This window comes from Pristis pectinata, chromosome 29, assembly GCF_009764475.1.
Source record: "Pristis pectinata isolate sPriPec2 chromosome 29, sPriPec2.1.pri, whole genome shotgun sequence".
In the NCBI taxonomy this organism is placed as follows: Eukaryota; Metazoa; Chordata; class Chondrichthyes; order Rhinopristiformes; family Pristidae; genus Pristis; species Pristis pectinata.
In genome coordinates, this window is record NC_067433.1 from 2236679 (window position 1) to 2260958 (window position 24280).

The following is a 24280-nucleotide window of genomic DNA, read 5'->3' on the forward strand; positions in this document are numbered from 1 at the left end:
TTAGAGGCACTGTTGTGCAGATTGAAGCCCCAGCCATGCTCTCAGGTGGATTTTAAAAGAAAAAAATCCCACATTGCTATTCGTGTAGCAGGGTTTTCCCCAGCATCTCGTTAATATTTACCCTTCAATTAACATCTTTAATGGTTTGTGAAGTTTGCTGTTGTGTTTCTCACACTGCCCCAGTGATTACACTTCAAAACTAATTCATTGATTGTGGAACGCTTTGGGAAATGTTCAGGATGTGATGCATGCCACAGTAGCTAGAAGGGCCAGAGAAACTGGGATACCATCACCTCTAAACTCCCATCCACGGTTCAAAACATCTTGCCTTGGAATCATATCACAATTTTTTTTTTCATTGTGATGGGATCAAATCTGCAAGTCCTTAATTGTAATTGTGGTAATCTCTTCAGTACCCAGCGATTGAAATAGGCAACTCACTACCACCTTCTCAAGGGCACTTTGTGGGCCGTAAACCCTGACCTTGTTGACAATACCCACATCCCATGGGTAAATCATTACACAGGAAGTGGCAGAGCTGGGTACCATTACAATGTTTAAAAGACACTTGGACAAGTTCATGGATAGGAAAGGTTTAGAGGGATGTGGGCCAAACACAGGAAAGCAAGAAGGCACTTTGGTCAGCATGGATGAGTTGGGCTGCTGGGTCTGTTTTGGTGCTGTACATCTCTGTGACTCTAAGAGCCTTTGGTACCAGGACTGCTTGCTGCGAGCAGTCAGCTCAATCATCCATTTATCCCAGTGGAACCCTGCCACCTGTTTCTTTGTGTTGCAGGCTCACCTTCAAGCTGTGCCACCTGTACTGGAACTGGTCGGGCACGATCCGTGTGCCAGCGCCCTGCAAGTACGCTCATAAGCTGGCCTTCCTGTGCGGCCAGTCCCTGCACCAGGAGCCATCTGCCCTGCTCTCTGAGCTACTATTTTACCTGTGAAGCCATCAGACAATACTTGATGCAAACAGGAAACCTCTGGGACAGTGGCCCATCGCAGGGAGCAATGGGGATGGGACCCCTGCTCAGGGTGGAAAGGGGATTATTTTCTGCCCCAAACCTTGTTTTGCTTATTTTGGCTGCAGAAGTAATTTTGATTTGAAGCGATTTTTGTGTCCTGAGTAACACATGGTTGGAAGGAAATGATGGAACGAGCTAATGAGGAAACAAACACAATGGCTGGTCTGAATCTGCCTGTTTACTCAGGATAAGTGTTGGCAGTTAAAATGGGTGCTCCCAAGCAACGGGCTGGACTTTAAAGCTCAAAAGTGTGGCTCAGGCAGAAGTTGCCATGTTCTTCAAATATGCCAAAACTCTGATTTATTCGGAAGGACAGGCGCAAGGTTCTGCTGCAGAAGAGGCGGAAACCACAGTGAGTGCCCAGTTTATCCTGAGAAATTTTCCACTTTGAACTACCTTCAGTTTCTGAACCGATTCCTCTGACTGCAGCCTCCAGGACCCCCCACATCTTCACCTTGTTAGACAGGATATAAATTGAGTCCCACAAGACCAAGGAGCATATCAATGACATTTGACTGTTCAGGCTTTCAAGCCTGTTGGGCTGTTTAATTAGATTGTGCCTTATCTATATCTTTATTCTCCACCCATCTTGGTTCCATAATTCCTCAACTCCTTGTCTAACAAATCTGTCAATCTCTGGTTTTGAAATTTTTAACTGACCTCCCTGGCACTATTTTGAGGGGAGGAGGGAGTGCAGGGGATGGGGGACTCCAGCATTTAGTTTACCCAGAGCAGCATCAAGAGTGTGATGTGATCTCACAGAGCAGTGAACAAGCTCATTGGCTGTACGCACTCCTAGCCCCCCTCCCAGCCTGACCTGCGGGAGGTAAGAATGAGTTAATTCTGGATGTAAGAATGGCTTAACACTAGTTTAGCTGAGTGTTTCATTTTCAGTTGTGACTGCTCAATCCACCCCACCACTGCCTCCATACCTTGATCAGGTTGAGATCAGCATTGGGACTTGGAGTATTGGCCACTTTTATTCCTGTCTGTTCTGCATAGATCAGAAAGTACCAATGTGTCTCATACTTCACTCTCAAACTCTCCATTCCTCAAAATGCCTCACTGCACTCACTGATGCTCAATTCGGTCCAGGCTTTTAAGTTTTCTGTTGCATATTTGTAGCATTCATTTACTCTGTTCCCGGCAAGTATTGTGCACGCTTTCCAAGCTGAATGGTCTGGAGACAAACGTCTGGAATGGAAACAGAAACCAGTCACTATGTTCGAGTCTGGCAATGTCTGCAGAGAGAAACAGTTAATATTTCAGGACAGTCTTTGCCTTTACATCTGCTACCTGTTTAGCTGAGTGTTTCTGCAGTAAGATGCAAGAAAGAACCCACTCGTCCATCGACTAGATCCCACACAACTATGATGTACTCTCATTGAGACTCTGGGCATTCATTGGTCTTCTGACCTCAGGAAGAGGCAGAAAACAAATTCAGACCATTTGAGGAGGGATGAGAAATGCAAAATTCCTCTTCAGTACTCCTAGTCCAGAGGTCTCCCTAACCCTTGTATCATACCCACCCCTATCAGAACCAGGGTCAGCTCTCACTCAGGAACTTCTGTGGATTGGAGTCAGCCTGATCCACACATCCAAAATCCTCAGAAGTGAGGAAAATTAATAAGTCGCAGAAACAGTTTACAGGGGATGTTTGCTGGAATCTGATCCACATAAAATAAAGGATTTTCCAGTTCTTAAATGTCCTATTCCTATATTAGTGAAGGCCAATTTGACTTCCACCAACAGGAAAAAATATTTTCCCTCTTAGCGACTCTAATCTCACCACAGTATTAAATATTGTCCTGCATTTGCTGCTCAAGAACTCTCATTTCCTCATTGCCAACCTGTGTCCATCCAATCGCAAATCCTCCTCCTCCTGAAGTAGTTGAGAGCAAAGTGACTGTAACCAAGCTCAAATGGATAAAAGAAACATCTTAGCACTTTGCTGACCCCACTAAAATGTTTCTGCCTTACTGGAACTGTTGGTTTACAGTTGTGACTGCTTTCCCATGGTGCTGCTGCTTTGTTCAGTATTTATCCTAAGTTAATTTCATTTCTGAAGCAAATTTCAAAAAAAATTGCAAAATTTTCATTTGAAAGTTTAATCCTGTAAATGCCTCACTTGCAAACCTGAGCCCAGATGGTTGCTGATGTGTTAATAAGCTGTGGCATGATTGTGTTGTGTAATATATGGGTGTGAGCATTGTGCAGCTAACTGTCCAGTGTCCTTGGCTAGGGGTTACTTCAATCAAATGTCCTCCCTTATTCAGATAGTTTATATAAGACTTTTCTTCACCCCCCCCCCCCCCCACAGCTTCTGTGGCAAGGCCAGCATTTAATGCCCATCCCTAGTTGCCACCTTAAACCACTGCAGTCCTTCTAGTGAAGGTGTTCCCATAGTGCTGTTGGATTTAGACCCAGCAGTAAAGATGTACCTTGTGTTGTGCATTACCTGATCTGTGTTTGGGACAGCGCGTGGTTCCTGAATGGTCCAGGAAGAGTGAGATTTCACTGAGTGCTTTGTAATAATGCAAAGATGCAGTCAGTAACCCTGAAGTGTAAACACCCAAACTTTGTCATTCTCCTCCCACTACATTGCTACCATTTAATTAAACACCGCCTCCAGGTTTTTAGATTGCAACTGCATTGCAGGTAGTGTCAATGCAAAGCATTTTAAAGTACAGGTCTTTCCCACATTACGGCAGGGCTCCATTCTTGTGAGCTGTTGGTAACCGGAACAATTCACAAGTCAGAAATGTGGTTATGAACAGAGTTCCCACACAGCAGAAGATGCCTGTAACCCATAAATCCATCCCACTGGTCTCCCAAATGCTCATGCTTGTGTACAGGCTGTACATAAGTTGGGTGTTTGTAAGCTGGGGAGGACCTGTGTGCAGTTGTAGTGTGGTTGGAATAGAGATTAATCCACCTACTGTATGTCATGCTGGCCCACCCCTGGATATTGGGCAGAGATTATACCACAGAATGCTTCCTATCAGCTGATGCTCTCTGGCTCTCCTTGTTTATCCTTGCCATACTTAATGCCAAAGAATCTGGGCGAAGAATTAGGAATCCTCTGAGGGAAAACCAAATTCTCACCAACAAGTTTATGCCAGAATAGAAAAACTGGAAGCTCCCCTGGTCACAATTACCCAGCCATTCCCGTCGTCTGAGGAACTTGCAGCAGAATCGGACAGATCCCAGCAGCTGCTTACAACCTTCCTGCTCCAGACCTCGCTGGGAAATGTGGCTGGATCTGAGGATCTACCTTGGTCTTGTCCCAGACTGCGAACTCTGCAATTAAAGATTGTTTCAACTCCAGGAAGGCCATCTGGGAGCCAACTTATCTGGGAAGCAAGCTAAAAGGAAACTAGGCTCTGCACCCACAGAAAACCCAGGGAATTGTCTTCATGCCTGATCAGGGGCAGCCTGGTGGTGCAGAGCTTCACAATGACCCAGCCAGGTCAGTGGCTGGACATTAAGAGTTGTACAGCATGGAAACTGCCCCTTCAGTCCACTGAGTCTGCCAAGACTAAGCATCCATTTACATTAATTCTGTTTTACTCTGCATGTTGCCATCAGTTTCCCCCAGATTCTACCACTCCCTACTTACCAGGGGCAGGTTACAATGGCCAATTAATCTATTGACACACATCTTTTGGGAGGAAACCAGTCACTGGGAGAATGTGCAAACTCCACACAGACATCACTGGAGGTCAGGAGTGAACCTTGGTGGCTGGTGCTGCCGGGCAGTAACTCTGCCAGTGGTAGAGCTATTGCTTAAATAAGAACAAACAAAATGGGAGCAGTTAATTCATCCCCACAAGCCCTCTGTTTGTACTACTTTATCTGATTCTTGGGCTCTGCTCCACTCTCTGCCTGTTTCCTTTGACTTTCAGTTAATAATCTACCTCTGATATGGATACTCTTGAGGACTGGACACCCATTGTTATCCAGAGCAAAGAATTTCATATATTTAGAAGCTGCTGAATAAAGAAATTTCTCAGCTTAGTCCCAAGTGGCCAGACATCCTGAGACAATGTTTCGGACCTGTAACCTCTTGCGTCGGGGAAGCTGCTCAGCATCTACTGTTGTCCCTTAAGTCTATTCCATCTTTCAATGAGACCACATTATCATACATTTAAACAAGAGATTGTTGGGCTATTTTACTAAAATCTCAATTTCTGGGCTAAGGGGATTGTACTTCACAGAACAATCCCCTCAGCCCAGAAATTGACCTAGCAAATTTTCGTTGCACCCCTAAGGCATTTGTACCTTCCATTAGATAAGGAGACCAGAAATGTATGGAAGGCTCCAGGTGTGGCCTTTAAGCCCTGTACAGTAATAGCAAGATTTCCTAACTCGTCTTCAGTCGAGAGGACTGGAGTACAAAGACCACCACACAACTTTACTTCCTATTTTCTAGCTGTACTTGTATGTTCACTTTGTTCACAGGGAACCTTCTGACATTTCACCTTTTTTAAAAAAAAAGACTTTAAACAGTTCCAACCTAAAAAGGACCCATGTATTCTGACTGTTTTCTGTCCATTGAACCATGTCCCCAGTCTATTGATCCCAAATTTGGTGCAATCTAATTTTGTATCTCTGCACTTTTATACCTTCTGAAAATCTGCTTTTCCCATAACTAATTACATTTCAAAAAGCCTTTAATGTTTTCAAACATTATTTGCCCTTCAACTATACTAGTCCTACCCAAGCAGGTTTTGATTTTCAAAATGTTATCACATTATCAATAGCAGATTCAAGCATGTTCCCCCACTGCTGCATAAACTGGCCCCTGGCACTACCTTCTCTCCTTTCTCTCTCTCCCCTCTAGCTTGTGACCAACACTATTGATATTTTGGAGACAGGGGGGCTGTTGCTCACCCAGCAGTCTTCTACCCCTTGTTATCTAGCTTGAATTTCACCCATACTAATTTGATTTTCTGAGCTAGATCTTTTCTCCCTTTTTATGGTTATAGCTCCCCCACATCCAGTGACTCTCATCCCCCTGATGGCTCCCAATGTCTGCTGAACTCTAGTACAACTCAAGTTGGTGTTCCTTTAACTTGCTGGGCTTACAGTGGCTTGAACTGGTGATTTCCTCGGTCTCTTCTATGGCATCTCAGTCTAACCTTGTTTTGATATCTAATTAACTAAAATTTGGTTAATTAATTTACTAGTTTTAAACCAATTGATTTAACTAGTTTAAATTACTGATTTAATTACAAAATAGTTGTATGTTCCTAGTTTACACCACTTTATATTTTTAGTGGATTGTGTTTAGTTTGATTTGTTTTTTGATGCTCCAACTGCTTAAATACTGTGGTAAGTGCTGCATTCTTGCACACGAGGAAGTTCCTCTTTTCCCTTTCTGTCAATACACGTGGCATTGTTCAATGTTTAGAAGGGTTTGCCTACCAATTCCTTCAGCATCTAAACCTTAACTTTGCTGTACAATTGACATCAATTTTAAGTTGGAAAGATCATCACAGGTCAGCTTGCGTTTACCTATCAGCTGGAATTGCACACTGCATCAGGCTATTCAGCCCATCGTATGCTTGCAGACTCTTCTGAGAAAGTTATTCAGTTCTATTCTTTCCAGCCATGCAACTGGTTCTGTTTTGGATTGATTTATCTAATTCCCCTTTGAAAGTTACTGTTGAATCTGTTTCCACCATCCTTTCAGAGAGCGAGTTTGAGGAAAAATAAATTTGTTGCATAAATAAAATATTGTTCCTCTTCTCCTGGCAGTTTTTTTGCCATTAGATTTAAACCTATTCTTCATCAATTCCATAGAATTGAGGTAAGTCGCTGACTGTTTCAGACAGAGCCTTGTGAAAGGCTTACTCTCTGGGAACTACTGCCATCAGCAGGCTGACTGTGTTGTGCTATTCAGCAGATTGCTTTAGGTCTGCTACTGTCATTCCCTGTGACCATTTCCATCTTGTGTCACAAGTTGATCACTGGTGTTTTGGTTCTGGAGCTGGAGTCCAGCTGTGTGAAGTCTTCCTGTGACTTGTCCATGGGCTCCATGACAGGAGCAGCTTGAGGGTAATACCTTGTGTGTTGCAGGAGTAACTGCTTTAGGATATTCTTTATGGTGGAAGAGCAGAGAACCTTTCTCTCTCTTCCTCAAAGCTTGGTGCCCAAGCTAACTAGTAACTGATCTGCAGATAAACTGCTCTTGTTAAAGGTGACCATAAAACTATTGAATTGTCATTAAGGAACCAGCTGGTTTTTATTTTAAATGTTCTTTAGGAAAGCAAATTGGCTAAATGTAGCTGACTTTATTCAGTTGCACAATGGTTTGTTCTAAAGTTCTTCTTCAGAAAACTACTTGCCACAGCAACTGAAGCTGACCAAAAAGTCCATGATACCAACTTCCTCAGTCTTAAAGATAGTTGGACGAAGTTCTCTGAGAACGCTGTTCACCTTGTGGTCACAGCAGTGTGCTTTATACACGTCCTCTTGGCTGGTCAGTGTTCCGGGGAAGGGCTCTAGATCTTAGGGGTGTGCAGTGCGGGTAGAAGAGAGTGGAGTTCCCATCTGCAAAGATGAGCAAGAGATGCACTGCAAGCACACCACCCTTCCTTTGACTGATTTTGGAGCAGGACCTCGAAGGCTGGCTCGGTAAATAGAAGATAAATGTTGCCCCCATTGTGACATTTGACAGACCTGATTACATGTCTCAGCAGTTCAAATTACTGGACTCTGAGGGAGTAAATCAAACCTACATGGGAGAAAATTCTGGAAGCGCACAGCATCTGTGGAAAGGAATCATCAGAACAGAAGGTTCTTCACCCTGAAATGTGCTTTTCTGCTTTTCTTTCAAGTTTCCAGTAGCTGCATTTTTTTTCACTTCCCATCTTGATAAAACCTTTCAAGTTCTGTAGGAAGTGACAGGTTAAAGGACTTTGCTGGGCCTTCTGAGTCACAGAGTGACATCCATTCACAGCCTGATTAAAGTGTGGAATTTAAAACCTGTCCGTTTAATTATTCAGTGGGTCTCCAGAGTATCTACTGATCTAGCAGCTATCAGAGCCATGGATGTCGCTCCTGTCCTCACTAACCTGATGATCTACCAGCATCTCATTTACAGTTCCTACTGCTCCTCTCCCCTTTAAGAAGCTCCTTTTCAAGCAGGTTTTTGGCTTAACATCAGCTGCTCTACTTGGCTGTCAGGGCTTTTGATAACACTGCCATGGAGTACATTGAAAGCTTTCAGGATGGTAAAACAACACAAAATTGGATGTAAATTTGAAGTGGGTAAAATTGTGATGCTTGGGGGGGGGGGGAAGGAGGAGAAGGGGGGAATAAATTTGGGTTGCTGGAAATGTGGATAGCTCATTCTTTCCAGAGATCTGCTTCTCAGCCCATTTACCCTGTCTCACTAGACCTGTTGGACTATATATCAGCTGGCCTTGTAAAGTGCTTACCCCACCTTTTTAAATCTACTGCACCCTCTGCAAAAGCTGCACCATTTAGTGCCCTGTCCTCAGTAGGTATCTCCCTTCCCTGCGTGAGTCTTAGATCCCAGTGTCCAATTTTCGTGGGATTGCTAGATTTGTAGTCGCCTATTCACCATCTACCATCCTTATGGAGTGTTGATTAATCAAAGATGCCGGAGACAGTCTGGTAGCTTCTGATGGTGAAGATCTGAAGTCACTGAAGGTCCTGGCCCAGTCTTTCCACGTCTGTAATTCACTAAACCTGCTCTTCCCAGGCAAGCTGACTGTACTTTGCTCACTTCTGTCCCTTCTCTCCTGGGTTTTTTGTCCTGTCAGCTCCTCAGTCACAAAATGCTCGTGCTCCTACGAAGTAAAAGCGGAGAACAGTAGAAGTGCTCAGCAGGTCGAGCAGCGTCTGTGGAGAGAGGAAAAACCAGTTCACACTTAAGGCATGACCTTTTATCAGAACAAGGAAAAGTTAGAAATTAAATATGCTAAGCTTGCAGAGATATTGTCATACTGAGCACCTGCCAACTGAGGAATATTGTAATAATGTTTGTTGTATTTTTGGGTCCTTAAGTTACCCATTTTGTTTTCTGTCTGTTTTTTGAGATTAAACGAGACTCTGAACACTGCATGTTATCTGTTTATCTCTTAAAGTTTAGTTAACCCCAAGCTCCGCACTTGTCCATTGGACCTCTGACTCCACCTCACCTACCCACCACGCTTTTCTCGTTTCCGTGACTCCCGCTCCCAAGTCTCGGTGGGCTCGCACTGCTGTGTAAAGGAAGAATGGAGCACTTTCTTTAAACAGCACTTCATTTCTCGTCAAAGCTCTGATCTCATTGCAAAGACCTGTTTCAGCAGAATTGAACATAGTTACATGATGTGTTATTAACTCCTAAGACTTGGTCTGTGATGGTGCTACTGAGCACTGGATGGACATGGATGACCGTTGACTTCCCCACCCAGGGTGTGTGTTGTGCTCTGTGGTGCCAGACAAGTAATGGGTGGGTGTGGGGAGTGGCATGATGTCTGAGGAGGATGATGTAGTTTGATTAACTTAAAACTGAAAAATACACTTATGTGGCTTGGGTTGGTAAAACCACAGGTGTTAGTGAGATTCCAGCCCCAACCAGTCATGTACTGAACGTGCACAAACCTGACTCAAATCCCAGGAGTAAAGTTCTTAATCCATTTATTGGGAAAGTAAAAAAAGTTATGACAAATGGTCTCAGACCTGAAACATTAACTCTGTTTCTCTCTCCACAGATGCTGCCTGGCCCACTGAGTGTTTCCAGCATTTTCTATTTTATTTCAGATTTCCAACATCTGCAGGTTTTTTCAGTTGCCAGAGAGGGCAGTTTGCCTTTGTCAGCCCGCTCCTTATTTAATCTTTATCCCAGCACAGACACAAGTCCTGGGCTGCTTTGCAAGCCCGTTGCAGCCCCTGCTCCAGTCTCTGATTTCTGGAACTGGCAGGAGTGGGACTGGAGTAATTTATCTTCGGAGGAAGGAATGTTACAACAGAGGCACAGACTCGGTCACAGCAGGTGTACAAAGTTAAAGATGTGCACCAGGGCTGAGCCTTTATAAAAACCCCAGTCAGTTGGCTGTTGGAGGCTGTGCAGTGTTTGGACTCCCATCCCTCTGAGAACATTGGAGAGGGAACAGCCTGTGGTCTTTTCAGAAAGAAAACTTCTGTGTTTCAAATCATTACAGAACAGAAAAAAAGCTAATCAGCTCATCGAAGTTGTGATAGCTCTTTGTGTTGGTCTTATATAGAGTCGTACAGGCCCTTCAGCCCAACCAAGATGCTTATCCAAGCTAGTCCTATTTGCATGTGCTTGCTGCATATCCCTCTAAACCTTTCCTATCCATGTCCAAATGTCTCTTAAATGTTGTTATTGTACCTGCCTCAACCACCTCTGGCAGCTTGTTCCAGATACTCTCAACCCTCTGCATGAAGAATTTGCCCCTCTGGTCCCTTTCTAAATCTTTCCCCTCTCACCTTAAACCTACCCCCTCTAGTTTTAGACTCCCCTACCCTGGGAAAAAGATTGTGCATTCACCCTATCTATGCCCCTTATGATTTTACACACCTCTATAAGGTCACCGCTCTGTCTCCTATGTTTCAAGGAATAAAGTCCTAGCCTGCCCAACCTCTCCCTCTGGCTCAGGCCCTCGAGTCCTGGCAACATTCTCCTAAATCATCGCTGCATTCCTTCCAGTTTACTGATGTCTTTCCTATAACACAGTGACCAAAACTGACCACAATGTTCCCGAGCGCAGCCTCACCTATGTCTTGTACAACTGCAACATAACATCCCAACTCCTGTATTCAATGCTCTGAATCCCTGTAACTTTTACGCCACTGAATATTTCTCCAACTCTCTTTGGAAAGCCACACTTGAATGAGATGATCAGACATTGCTCAATGCTTCCCCAGACAGTTACTGACTTTTTACAGCACAGTGTAGAAGACATGGCAGCCAAATTGACGGCACTAACAGCAATGCAATGGTGACCAGATCATCCTGCTGAATATTGAACCAGTAAAGCAGGTAAACGTGGCTGCTCCTTCTTCTGAATCTCACTGACAAGTGATGTAGAGGGAGTGGTACAGAGCTCCCTCCATTCTCCAGGCTGGATCCTCCTGTTAGAGGTGCACTCTGCTTTAACATTAAACTCCCCACCCTTTCTACCAGACCACCATCCCAGCCCCAGTGTGGGTCAGGGACCAGAAAACAGTGCAGCTGTGGACAGTGGGGTTGGGACCATTAAAACATCGGAGCAATAAGACTGTTTCCTGCTGTTTGCTGGTTTGGCAGCAGGAACAAGTTTAAATGTGAGAGAGCATGAACAACTGTCTCAGAGAGAAAGCTGCCAATGAAGGAGATGGTGGTGGAGATAATGATTTGAAAATTTTGGAGATTAGATAAGCAGGGGAAAGAAATTGTTGACTTGATGTGGGTACTGGATGGGTTGGTGTGTTTGGCACTGTGTGTGTGGATAGTAAATCCAGCTTGACCTTGTTTCTGTTGTTCAACCTGTTTTTTCTGTGCTTGTCTTCAACAAACCCACACTGGTCATCCATACAATTGGAAGTGTGGCCGTGGTCCAACAAGGTCACAGGAGGCTGCAGACGCTGGACATCTGGGGCAGCAAACGATCTGCTGGAGGAACTCAGTGGGTCGAGCAGCATTGGTGGTGGGCTGAGCTCCTCTAGCAGATTGTTGCTCCAGGTTTCCGGCATCAGTGTTTTTCAGTGCCTACATTATGCTATCCTTGTGTTCAAATCCATAAGACCATAACATATGGAAGCAGAATTAGGCCATTCAGCCCATTGAGTCTGCTCTGTCATTCAGTCGTGGCTGATTTTTTTAAAACCCCATTCTCCCACCTTTTCCCCTTAACCCCCTTACCAATCTTATCAATCTCTGCTTCAAATACACCTAGACTTGTGGCAACGAATTCCACAGATTCACCACACTCTGGCTGAAGAAATTCCTCCTCATCTCAATTTTAAAGGGACCTCCCTTTATTCTGAGGCTGTGCCCTTGGATCCTGGATTCTCCTGCTGATGGAAACAACCTCTCCACGTCTACTCTATCACTATCTGGTCGGTTTCAATGAGATCTCCCTTCCCTGGTCTAAGCCTTCTGTAGAAGCCTCTAAAACATTTGAAGTCTGTATCAGCCCAGGAAGCCATGTGAGTGGCAATGCTGCTCTGCACACAGAATGTGCAAATATTATACCAATGTTAAGACCCAACCGCTGTACTAGGCTGTATCAGAGGACAGGCAAGAATCAATCCCATTACATTGTGCCTGTTGTCACAGGCTGGACAGTAACGTAGAATTTCCTCTCTTCTCTCCCCCCCCCCCCCCCCAATGGACTGAGCGACACTATGAATATAAAGACAGCCGTGCAGTTTTTCTCTGTATTTCTTGTATTTATGTTTATAAATAATGCTTATTTTTGAAATAAAAAAGGTCGCCCTCTTTCTGTCTCTGTAATCTCCTCCACCCTCTGGGGTATCTGTGATCCTCCAATTCAAGTTTCTCAACCGCCTCCACATTAAATCACCGCTGTCAGAGGTGGCGTTCCCTTCCTTCAGCTCCATCTCGCCTTTCCTCCTTTAAACCTCACCTGAAAACCTCTGTTTTTGAACTAGCTTGAGGCCGGCTGACGTGGCGTCTCCTGTTTGCTTTGGGATCTTTGGCAGTGAAAGTGCATCGCAGGCAGATACCGCTGCAAGGTCAGTATGGTGGGAATGCAGATAGGATTTTATTGATGGGATTGGGGCTGATCGTGCTGTCCCTGAAAGTGACGTTGATCTGGGGGTGTTTGCTGCACCGGTTTTCCCGTGGTTGGGGTGTCCAGCTTGCAGGGATGGAGCAGCGAGTCCCAGAGGGTCCTGTCCCCGAGGGTGGACTGTCACTTTAAGAGGCGGGGCCTCGAGGCGCGCTGCGATTGGTCGGCCGACGCAGCGCAGGTTACATACCCTGTCAGCGACCCATCGTTGGCGGCAGCGGAGACCCGGAGCCGGAGCGCCCGCAAGGTCAGGTGCTTCCTCCAGCCGCAGCAGCCCCCAGCCCTGCGGGAGGGCGGCCGCCCCGGGGTAGGTGCGGGAGGGCGGCCGGCCACGTGGGAGACAGAGCCCGCGGGGGGAGAGGCCGGGCCGGGCGGAGGCCGGGGGATGTAAACGTGTCGCTGATGTCGGCGCCTGGGCGCAGGCACCCCCGGTACCCCACCCGGCCCTGGGTGTGTGACGGGACCTTCCCCCGGTACCCCCACCCGGCCCTGGGTGTGTGACGGGACCTTCCCCCGGTACCCCCACCCGGCCCTGGGTGTGTGACGGGACCTTCCCCCGGTACCCCCACCCGGCCCTGGGTGTGTGACGGGACCTTCCCCCGGTACCCCCACCCGGCCCTGGGTGTGTGACGGGACCTTCCCCCGGTACCCCCACCCGGCCCTGGGTGTGTGACGGGACCTTCCCCCGGTACCCCCACCCGGCCCTGGGTGTGTGACGGGACCTTCCCCCGGTACCCCCACCCGGCCCTGGGTGTGTGACGGGACCTTCCCCCGGTACCCCCACCCGGCCCTGGGTGTGTGACGGGACCTTCCCCCGGTACCCCCACCCGGCCCTGGGTGTGTGACCCCGGGAGTGTGTGACGGGACGGTGCGGAGGGAGCCTCACCGAGCTGACTCCCTGAATCAGTCTCTGCCTTTCCAAGTGAACATAATTCCTATCCTGTGGAATTTGCTTTTCCACTGATTCCTGTGCCATTGAGGTAAGGCTCACTGACTTGTCCCTACAGCCCCTTCTTGAATAGGGGAACAACATTACACTGCCATCAAGGATATTGGTCCCCCTCCAGTTCAGGAGCATCCTGCCCTCTTGTACAGGTCACTCCTCTCCCAGAAGAGATCCCATCGATACATTACCTGAAGTCGTCCCTTCTGCATCAGCTCTTTAGTAACACATTCATCTGTCCTATTTTACTATTCCTACACTCGCTAGCACGTGGCACAGGGAGTAGTCCTGGGATTACAACCCTGGAGTTCCTGCTTTTTAACCTTCTGCGTATCTCACTAAATTCCTTTTGTAGGACCTCATCTCTTCTCACCAATGTCGTTAATACCCACGTGGACTGTGACCTCTGGCTGTTCACCCCCCTCTTTCAGACGGAGCTTCACTCTGTCAAACCCGTACCCTGGGAGTGTGTGACCGGATGATGTAGGGGGAGCTTCATTCTGTGTCTAGTCCTGGGAGTTTTGTGATGGGACTGTGTAAAGGGCGTTTCACTCTGTGTCTAACCCATGCAGTTCTTATGTTGGGCATGTGTGATGGGACGGTGTAGAAGGAGCTTTGCTCTGTATCTAATCCATGCCGTCCCTGCCCTGGGAGAGGTTGATAGGATGGTGTAGAGAAAGCTTTGAAATAAAACGGAGAACACAGCAAACATTCAACAGGCTGGGCAGTATCTGTGGAGAGAGAAACCGTTAACAGTTCTGGTCAGACAACCTCCTTCAGAGCTCACAGAGCTCACAAAGCTCCCTGATAAAAGCCGTCCAACCTGAAACATTTAGTCTGTTTCTCTCTCCAGAGACGCTGCCCGATCTGTGGAGAGTTTCCAGCGTTTTCAGGTTTGGTTTCAGATTTCCAACATCTGCGGTGTTTGATTTTTGATGCCTTGTCGAGGGAGCTTCACTCTATATCTGACCCAGGCTGCGCCTGCAATCACCACCTTGTGTTTCTCTCAGCCTGTTCAGTGGACCCTGGGCTGATGCCAGGTCCTGTTGACTTTCTCTTTCCAAGGATACTGAGAGTCAGTGGTGCCAGCATCGCCTTGACCTGCTGTTATCTTGTGGCTACAGTCCAGGTTTCCACACTTCGCTTGGCACTTGTCTGTTTAACAGACCTCTGTCGCCGTACAGAGAGCCTGATGTGAGCCACTCCTGGCAGCCTCAATAGCCTCCATCTCCAAGGATACTCCCACACGTCAGCAGCCCTGGTACTGGTAGGGATGGGTCTGTCGCTGTATAATGCCGGGGTACAGTGCTAGTGGGGATGGGTCTGTCGCTGTATAACACTGGGGTACAGTTCTAGTGGGGATGGGTCTGTCGCTGTATAATGCCGGGGTACAGTGCTAGTGGGGATGGGTCTGTCGCTGTATAACACTGGGGTACAGTACTAGTGGGGATGGGTCTGTCGCTGTATAACACTGGGGCACAGTACCGGTGGGGACGGGTCTGTCGCTGCATAACACCGAGGCACAGTACCGGTGGGGACGGGTCTGTCTCTGTGAACACTGGGGTACCGTACTGGGGGGACGGATCTGTCACTGTATAATGTGGGTACAGTACTCGTGGCAATGGGTCAGTTACTGTATAATACTGGGATACAGTGCTGGTGGGGACAAGTCTGTCATTGTATTACACTGGGGTACAGTACTGGTGGGGATGAGTCTGTCGCTGTATAACACTAGGGTACAGTACCGGTGGGGATGGGTCTGTCGCTATATAACACGAGTACAGTACTGATAGAGATGGGTCTGTCACTGTATAACACTGGGGTACAGTACTGATGGGGACAGGTCTGTCACTGTATAACACCAGGGTACAGTGCTGGTGGGGATGGGTCTGTTACTGTACAACCCTGGGGTACAGTACCGGTGGGGACGGGTCATCACCGTATAACACCAGGGTACAGTACCGGTGGGGATGGGTCTGTCGCTGTATAACACCGGGGTACATTACCGGTGGGGACGGGTCTGTCGCTGTATAACACGGGGGTACGGTAGCGGTGGGGACGGGTCTGTCACTGTATAACACTGGGATACGGTACCGGTGGGGACTGGTCTGTCGCTGTATAACACCAGGGTACAGTACCGGTGGGGACGGGTCTGTCACTGTATAACACTGGGATACGGTACCGGTGGGGACTGGTCTGTCGCTGTATAACACTGGGGTACTGTACCAGTGGGGACGGGTCATCACTGTATAACACCGGGGTACATTACCGGTGGGGACGGGTCTGTCGCTGTATAACACGGGGGTACGGTAGCGGTGGGGACGGGTCTGTCACTGTATAACACTGGGATACGGTACCGGTGGGGACTGGTCTGTTGCTGTATGACACCAGGGTACAGTACCGGTGGGGACGGGTCTGTCACTGTATAACACTGGGATACGGTACCGGTGGGGACTGGTCTGTCGCTGTATAACACCAGGGTACAGTACCGGTGGGGACGGGTCTGTCACTGTATAACACTGGGATACAGTACCGGTGGGGATGGGTCTGTCGCTGTATAACACCGGGGTACAGTACCGGTGGGGACGGGTCTGTCACTGTATAACACTGGGATACGGTACCGGTGGGGACTGGTCTGTCGCTGTATAACACTGGGGTACAGTACCGGTGGGGATGGGTCTGTCGCTGTATAACACCGGGGTACAGAACCGGTGGGGATGGGTCTGTCGCTGTGTTACACTGGGGTACAGTACCGGTGGGGACGGGTCTGTCGCAGTGTTTGGAACCGATTGAGAATATCGATGATTTGAACTCAGCTGATCTCCCTCATCTGGTGAATGAGGTCGTGGGGATGTGCTTGGCTGGGCTGGGTTTGAGTGCAGCTGAGGTACTGCCAGGTGAGAGAGGACGAGAGCCATTTAATGCTTTCCTGCTCTCATGGCCTCTGGTCTGTTCTAGAACGCTGAGGAGGTTTTTAATTGCATCCTTGAGCTGGCAGGAAAACCTCGCGGTGTTTAACTAGGGCCTGTGGTGTGTTGTTATGGTAATGGCTCCAGCTGTTCTATATCTGGCAGCTTCTGGTTTCTGCTCTGTCTGCTGTTGTACAACAGAGACATCAAAGCCCATCTCGGCTGATCCATCGGTGTTGGAATCCCCTCGCTGAGAGACTCCATCTCCCCCCTCCGTCCTTTCACCTAGCACGGCACTCATTCTCCTGATGAACTCTCCCCAGGAGGAGCTTCTGATTGGCAGAGGGGAGGAGGCTGGTGTGTGAATGGCTGGGGGAGGGGGGTTGTCTCTGGGCACTGTGTCTGTGAGGTGCTGAGCACAGGGTGGGCACTGGGAGAAGGGGAGTGCTTGGGAGTGGGAAGGTAATTGGTTTATTATTGTCACAGTGAAAATATTTGCTTGCCGTCCAGACAGATCATTCCATACATAAGTACATCGAGTTAGTACAAAGGAAAAGATAAAACAGAATGTAGAATATAGTGTTACGGTAACAGAGAGAGTGCCGTGGAGGTAGACAATAAGGTGCAAGGCCATGGTGGGGTAGTTTGAGAGTTCATCTTTATTGTATAACAGGTCCGTTCAAGAGTCTTGTAACAGCAGGATAGAAGCTGTCCTTGAGCCTGGTGGTACGTGTTCTCAAGCTTTTGTGTCTTCTGCCTAACGGAAGGAGGGAGAAGAGAGAATGTCCGGGGTGGGAGGGGTCTTTGATTATGCTGGCTGCTTTCCTGAGGCAGTGAGAAGACCGAGACAATGGAGGGGAGGCTGGTTTCCGTGATGTGCTGAGCTATGTCCACAACTCTTTGCAGTTTCGTATGGTCTTGGGCAGAGCAGTTGCTATACCAAGCTGTGATGCATCCAGATAGGATGCTTTTTATGGTGGATATGTAAAAATTGGTGAGGGTCAATGGGGATGTGCTGAACTTCATTAACTTGCTGAGGAAGTTGGTGAGCTTTCTTGGCCATAGTGTCTACATATCTGCACCAGGACAAATTGTTGGTGATATGTTCACCTAGTGTCTTGAAGTTCTCAACCATGTCCACCTCAGGTCGGCGAAGGGTTGCAGAGTGTGGGTATTGGTTAGTGGGGGGGGGGGGGGTGGAGAAATATTAACATGCTGGTGTGCTCACGCAGTGACTTTCAGCATCTCAACATCCCACATCCACTGACAGAGTCATCGCCAACCATCGCTTGTCCAAGAACTCCCCCATCCATGCAACAACTGAAGGTGAGTGTGCTGATGCTGGAGATTTCGATCTGTGAGCAATGGGGTCTCCAGCAGATGGTGATCAAGGGGAGGTGGGGGTTTGTCTGGGTCTCGTTTCTTTTGCGTCCTTCCATGCCAAGCTGTTGTTTACAAGATGTGATGTGACTCTCTCCCTCATGGTGATGCTGTAACCTTGTCCAGTGGTTCTCACTTTCTGGTGGTCCACTTGTTAATTTTCACTTTGTGTGTCTCCTTCAAACATTTCCCCTCATCCTGTTGAGCGCTTCGTCCTTGACCACGGAGAAAGAAACAGTTGTCTGGGTGAGAGTGCTTTAGTCGGGTGCAGGGAAGGTCCTGTCTGCCACAGCCGACATTGGTCGATCATTGCTTCATTGTTGGTGGTGTTGCCGTCAGATGCTGACTGGCTGTGCGGGTCTTCTGCAAGTGGTGCTGGTGACAGTGTGTCTGGCACAGCAGATGGCCCCAGTGGCTGATCCGAGGGCATCTTGGACTGGATATTTAAATCCACAAGAGCTCAGCCCTCAGTCACACTGAAGAAACTCCCCGGGTTGTATTGTGAGTGAGTTGTCTCAGGTACCCCATCCACCAGCTGGTTGTGATTCCCTGAATCCTCCTGGGGCCTTCCGGAGGTTGCTGTTTCTCTGGGGTGGAGGTTGTTACCCCTCAGAGCAAACTTCCTAACCTGGATATTTGATCTCAGCATCTTTTGCATCATACCAGCCCTGCTGGCATTGGGTGTGGACCCAGAGATGTCTGTGGATTGGTTCTTCTATCATGTCAGAAAGTCATGGAGATATACAGCACAGAAACAGGCCCTTCGGCCCACTGAGTCCGTGCTGACCATCAACTGTCCATCTATGCCAATTCTACATTTATTCTCCCCACATTCTCAACTCCCCCCAGATTCTACCCCTCACCCACACCCTGGGGGTAACTTACAGTGGCCAGTTAACCCACTGACCCGCACGCCTTTGGGACGTGGGAGGAAATCAGAGTACCTGAGGGAAACACACACAGTCACAGGGAGAACGTGCAAACTCCACACAGACAGCGCCAGGTCACTGGAGCTGAGAGGTAGCGGCACTATCTGCTGACGTTGCTGCGCCCTTCCAAGGCCAGCCAATCTGCTTCAACAGTAGTGATGGGATTTTGAGTTTCCTGCTGAGTTGTATTTGGTGGATTTATGGTGCTTGGGGAAGCTTTCTCAGGCAGCACTGTCTTCAAAATGATCCAGTCTGGATGGAGATGATTGGTCACGTTAAGCCACAGTCAGACCAGCAGTCAGCAGTGCCTGACACGGGTAATGTGGACATCACATAGATCTCACACTGTCGTGGATGATGTGATTGAGGAGTCACCATTGTTTCAAGCCCCCTATTGTGTACCTGTTGCATTGTCAAGAGATGGTGTTAGTGACGCCACACAACAGACTACATGTTGGAGGATGCCTGAGGAATTGGCCATGACTTTTCCTCAGTGGATCTGCTCCAGACGTTCAAAACCCCAGCAGGAGAAGGAATTTACCCCCTTTCGTAGTGGGGGCCAGGACTTCAACAAGGTTGGCTGAAGGCTCCTGGCTCCCCAGAGGAATGGATCATTGGTCTGTGTCCAGTGAAGATGGAGGCAGAGAGATGATTGTCTGTGAGGATCTGGACAGTCACAAAGCACTCACTGACGCTGGTGGGGAACTTGGTCATCGGTTGACTATTTGACTGTGGAGCCAACAGCGTACTCAATGAGGACTATTGAAATGTGGCCACTGACGGAATGTAGCAGATGCAGTTGCCAGGTTGTGCTGAGTAAACTCCCACGGATCCCGATGTGACCACAGCCAAGTCATCAGTACTTTTTAAAACAAAATTGTTGAGACAACATTGAACTTGGCACCAGGGAGAGCTTGCCTGATTCTCCATAATGGTGCACTGGGATGTCCTACATCTCGCAAGACAGCTAATGGAGCTTTGGTTTAACACTTCCGCCAAAAGACCACCCCTCCTGCGGTGCAGCGCTTCTCCAGTGCTGCCTCTCCCGTGGTGCGGCGCTCCCCCAGCACCGCCCCTCTGACAGGACTACGTTGAGATTATCAGGTTGAGGTTGTCAGGACTGTCAATATTTACAGAGACACACAAGACTGCAGATGCTGGAGCCTGAAACTAAAATTAAACTACTGCAAGAACTCAGTAGGTCAGGCAGCATCTGTGGAGGCAAAGGGATGGTCAGCGTTTCAGGTTGAGACCCTGCATCAGGACCTCGTGCTGCTTGACAAAGTGAGTTCTGCCAGCAGTAGATTTTTTGGTGTTGATATTTGTCCCACAACCCACCTCACTGGAAGCAGGTTAATGAGTCACTGCATTGCTGATGTGTGGCATCTGTTTCACAGGCTGAGTGAGAGACTTCAAAATTAGTGAGTTACATCAAATGTGAGTCGTTTGTTCTGAGGGGTGTTCACACTTTGGAAGAACTGAATCCTGCAGTTTAAAGGCAAGTGGGTAATTTCTGCTGTGACTTGTGGCTGCTTGTGCTGGTCTAATTGTGGAGAGGGAGGGCGCACAGTGTTGTACAGTGACACCCGTCCCCACCGGTACTGTACCCCGGTGTTTTACAGCGACAGACCCGTCCCCGCCGGTACCATACTCCAGTGGTATACAGCGACAGACTCGTCCCTGCCGGTACTGTACCCTGGTGTTATACAGTGACAGACCCGTCCCCGCCGGTACTGTACCCTGGTGTTATACAGCGACAGACCCATCCCCGCCGGTACTGTACCCTGGTGTTATACAGCGACAGACCCATCCCCGCCGGTACTGTACCCTGGTGTTATACAGCGACAGACCCGTCCCCGCCGGTACCGTACCCCAGTGGTATACAGCGACAGACCCGTCCCCGCCGGTACCGTACCCCAGTGGTATACAGCGACAGACCCATCCCTGCCAGTACCGTACCCCAGTGGTATACAGCGACAGTCCCGTCCTCACAGGTACTGTACCTTATACAAGAACAGATCTGTACTCTGGGGTTATACAGGGACGGCGCAATAGTTGTGTATTGTAAATTAATAGAGATGTACCCATGCATACTGTACCCTGGGGTTAGACAGGGTCAATACTGTACTATTGTACAGGAACAGATCTGTACCTGCACGTACTGTACCCTGGGATTATACAGAGCCAGTGCTGTGTCACATGTTATGGTAGCGCAGACCTTTACCCAACAGTACTGTACCCTGGAGTTACACAGTGATGGAACGGGAGTTCAAGATTCCTGCTGTTTTTAAGAAGAAGCAGTGGTGAATCTGTTGTGTGAAGGTGCACTGTGTTCACCAATGTCGACCAGGGCGGGAATCTGCTCCCTACCTTATCCGGTCCACATGTGACTCTGGACCTGCACGTTGTGGTTGATCCTTAAACTGTTCTCTGCAGAGGCCCAGTCACGAGAGTTGGGACTGAATGCTGCCTTTACCAGCAGCACCCACATCCCGAGACTGGGCAGCAGCAGCACTGGGCCACCAGTTGAGGTAAAGAGGATTTGCACAGACTTGGAGTGGGTTCGGCACAGATGCTGATGAGTCCTCTGGACTGGGGCTGAAAGTGTTGCTGATAAAGCTCCTTGCATGAGGGTGATGATGTGACAGGCGACCCACACAGAGAGTTGCAGTCTGATGGGCCGAATGGCCTACATTGGTCAGTGTTTGACCCGAGAGCCAGGGACGGAGGTGAATCTGTCAAAGACGGAGAGGCAGCCGACATTCTCTGGAACACTTCAACGCTGCTCTGTCCTTGATGTCAGACACATGATTCTGTCCCACAGCAACCTACCCTGTTGTGCCTTGCATCCACTCTGGACTGATGGGAAAAAGCCACCTCCCAACTGGAAGTACAACAAGGCCTTGGGATTAGATGGTATTCCCGCAGAAGTTCTAAAATCAGCCAGTGAGGCATTTCACTCCCACATCCACAATCTCATCGCCTGTGGCCGTGAAGAGGAGGATTTACCTGGGAATCTCCCAGACGCCATAATTGCCATCATCTTTATGTGAAGACGTTGCCAGGCAGGTCAGAGGAACAGATCTGAGGATTTGCTGAAGCCACTTTGAAGGACATGCAACATTCCCTCTGACCCCGGGAATCTCTGACCCGTGGCCGCTCGGTGAAGAAGGAACATTCAGGATGGCATTGAGAACCTCGGGCCCCAGCATTGGGAGCACTCGGAGGCTCCGCCTCTCAAGCAACCCGCCCACCCACCGATTCATCTGCCTCCTGCCCCATCCATGGAAAAGTGTGTGAATCCCACATTGGAAGTAAATCATCCTCGAGGCTGAGGATCCTCAGAACGAGAATGGTGCCCCTTGACCCCTTCCCTCTTGGTGGGAGGTTGGCAACAATGCAGTCCCATCCCAGGGACGGGTCACGGCCCAACCAGTCAATGCTGCCTTGTATCTTTCATTCACACTTATGTCTCTTGACCGATGCATCTGTTCCCTTCTCCCACCAAAATATCTCACCATTTCACTTCAGCAGCTCCCAATGGGAGAATGTTTCACATTCCCACTACTCTTTGGGTGAGGAAGCTTCTCTGGAATTCCCTGTTCCTCTGAATAGGGAGATCCAAATGGGTTGGTCTCCCAGGAAGAGTTGTGCCTGCTGTAGTGATGGGCCATTAGGGGTTAATGTTCGGCACAGTGGGAGAATTTTCACAGTGGTCACTGTGACCCAGCCAACCTGGACGTGATGACACTCCAACACCACCAGCGCTCCACAACAGTCCAAGGGTCAACAGTTGGAACTGTTCTCCCTAAAAGAGGCCCCTTGATTGTCACTGGGTTGGGTAGAGAATAAAGTTCCCTGTGCACTGTCCCACCACACACACTCCCAGGGCAGGGTCAGTATGGGTTGGATACAGGGGAAAGTTCCCTCTACACTGTGAAGCAAACAAACTGTACAGAAAATGTGTGAATGGCTTACACTCGTCTGGTCCGGGACCTGGCAGTTCATTGGCAGATGTTGCCTTTGTCAGGAGGATGGTCATTGGCAGTGGAGGTGGGTGAGGCCCTCATTGCTCTGGTTATCTTTGAGTGAGCCCCCCAGCTGTGCCCCAGGTCTCACCCACGTGACAGTGTAGTGGGTTGGTTGGTGAGTGCTGGCTTGGGTTTCAGCGGGACTTGGAGAGTCTGAGGTTCTATACCGGCTCTTTAATGTGTTTTCCTGTTCTCAGCAGCTCGGCCAATGTAAGGATCAGTCCCACTTCCATCAGCAGTCTCGCGCCGAGGTCCCAGCGCTGCCTGACCGTCCGACACCGACTCCTGTCCCGGTGCGGGAGCTCGCAGGTCCTCGCAAGACCGTGCAAGGCACCAGAGCAGGCAAGTGGATTCACGATTGTCTTAGATCCCAGGAGAAGCAGCGAGACTCTCGCACTTCCAGTCGAGTTTCCTACTCGCACTGTGGCCTCCTCCAGAGAAACCAAACACAGATCAGGTGGAGCTCCTATGTTCAGTCTGTGGGGGTTGTGGGGCCTGAGCTTCCCGTCCACTCCCCCGTCCCATCCACTAATTGACCTTCTCTGCCTTTGGCTGTTCACACGGTTCTGACGAGGCCCAATGTTAGCCCAAGGAACATGTCTCACCTTCCACCGGGTCCCACTGCAGCCTCCGGACTCAGCACTGAATTCACCAGATAACCGGCCTTTCCTGTTTATATCAGAACTGACCAGTTAGCTTAGTGACCTGTAACATTAACCGAAGCTTTCTCTCTCCACGGATGCTGCCTGACCTGCTGGTCTTTCTTCCAGCATTTTTGGTTGTTTCGGATTTCCAGGTGTCCTCGATCTCGCAGTTCCAGCATTTCCCCCCATGCCCCTGCACCCCCGGTGCCCTGCGACCACCCCCCCCCCCCCCGCGCCCTGCTCCTCTGCCCTCATGTATCTTCTGCTTGTTCCTGCTGTCAGACCCTCTGTATTGAACAAACCTTCCCCGCCGCAGCTCTCCATTCCTACTTCAGCCCCCGCCTATTACAGACCCTCCACGTCCTTCGCTGTAACCAGGGATCGCTCTGACCCAGCCCCCACCAAACCTAACCCAACCCAAGCTCCAAGGATTTCGTTCCCCTGGCCCAATGTACATGTGGTATAGAAACGTAGGAAATGGGACCGGGGCTGGCCATTTGGTCCATCACACCTGCTACCCCATTCAACACAATGGTGGCTGATCCTCCATCTCAGTCCTGGTTGTAAAATGCCATCGATCTGTTGATGAAACACCAGTTGTTGGTCAGGAACAAAGGATCCACACCGTTAAGCCTGAGC

General features: G+C 48.9%; 2 protein-coding genes across 5 annotated transcripts in view; both read left to right on the forward strand.

Moving 5' to 3' along the window:
* piwil2 (piwi-like RNA-mediated gene silencing 2) overlaps positions 1-8301 on the forward strand; it is a 71323-nt gene extending 63022 nt beyond the window's left edge. For both annotated transcript variants that reach the window (XM_052041266.1, XM_052041267.1), the window contains exon 23: positions 797-8301. In XM_052041266.1, coding sequence (XP_051897226.1) covers positions 797-953 — 157 coding nt within the window. In that variant the 3' untranslated portion in view covers positions 954-8301. The remainder of the gene's footprint in view (positions 1-796) is intronic.
* A 4387-nt stretch (positions 8302-12688) lies between these two features.
* The window catches only part of slc39a14 (solute carrier family 39 member 14), a 40119-nt gene continuing 28527 nt past the window's right edge, over positions 12689-24280 (forward strand). The window contains exons 1-2 of one of the 3 annotated variants that reach the window (XM_052041271.1): positions 12689-12749; positions 23198-23339. The gene's annotated coding sequence lies outside the window, so the exon portion shown is untranslated. Of the gene's footprint in view, positions 12750-12972; positions 13113-23197; positions 23340-24280 lie in introns of those variants that run through there. The other 2 variants (XM_052041269.1, XM_052041268.1) reach the window with 2 other exon arrangements.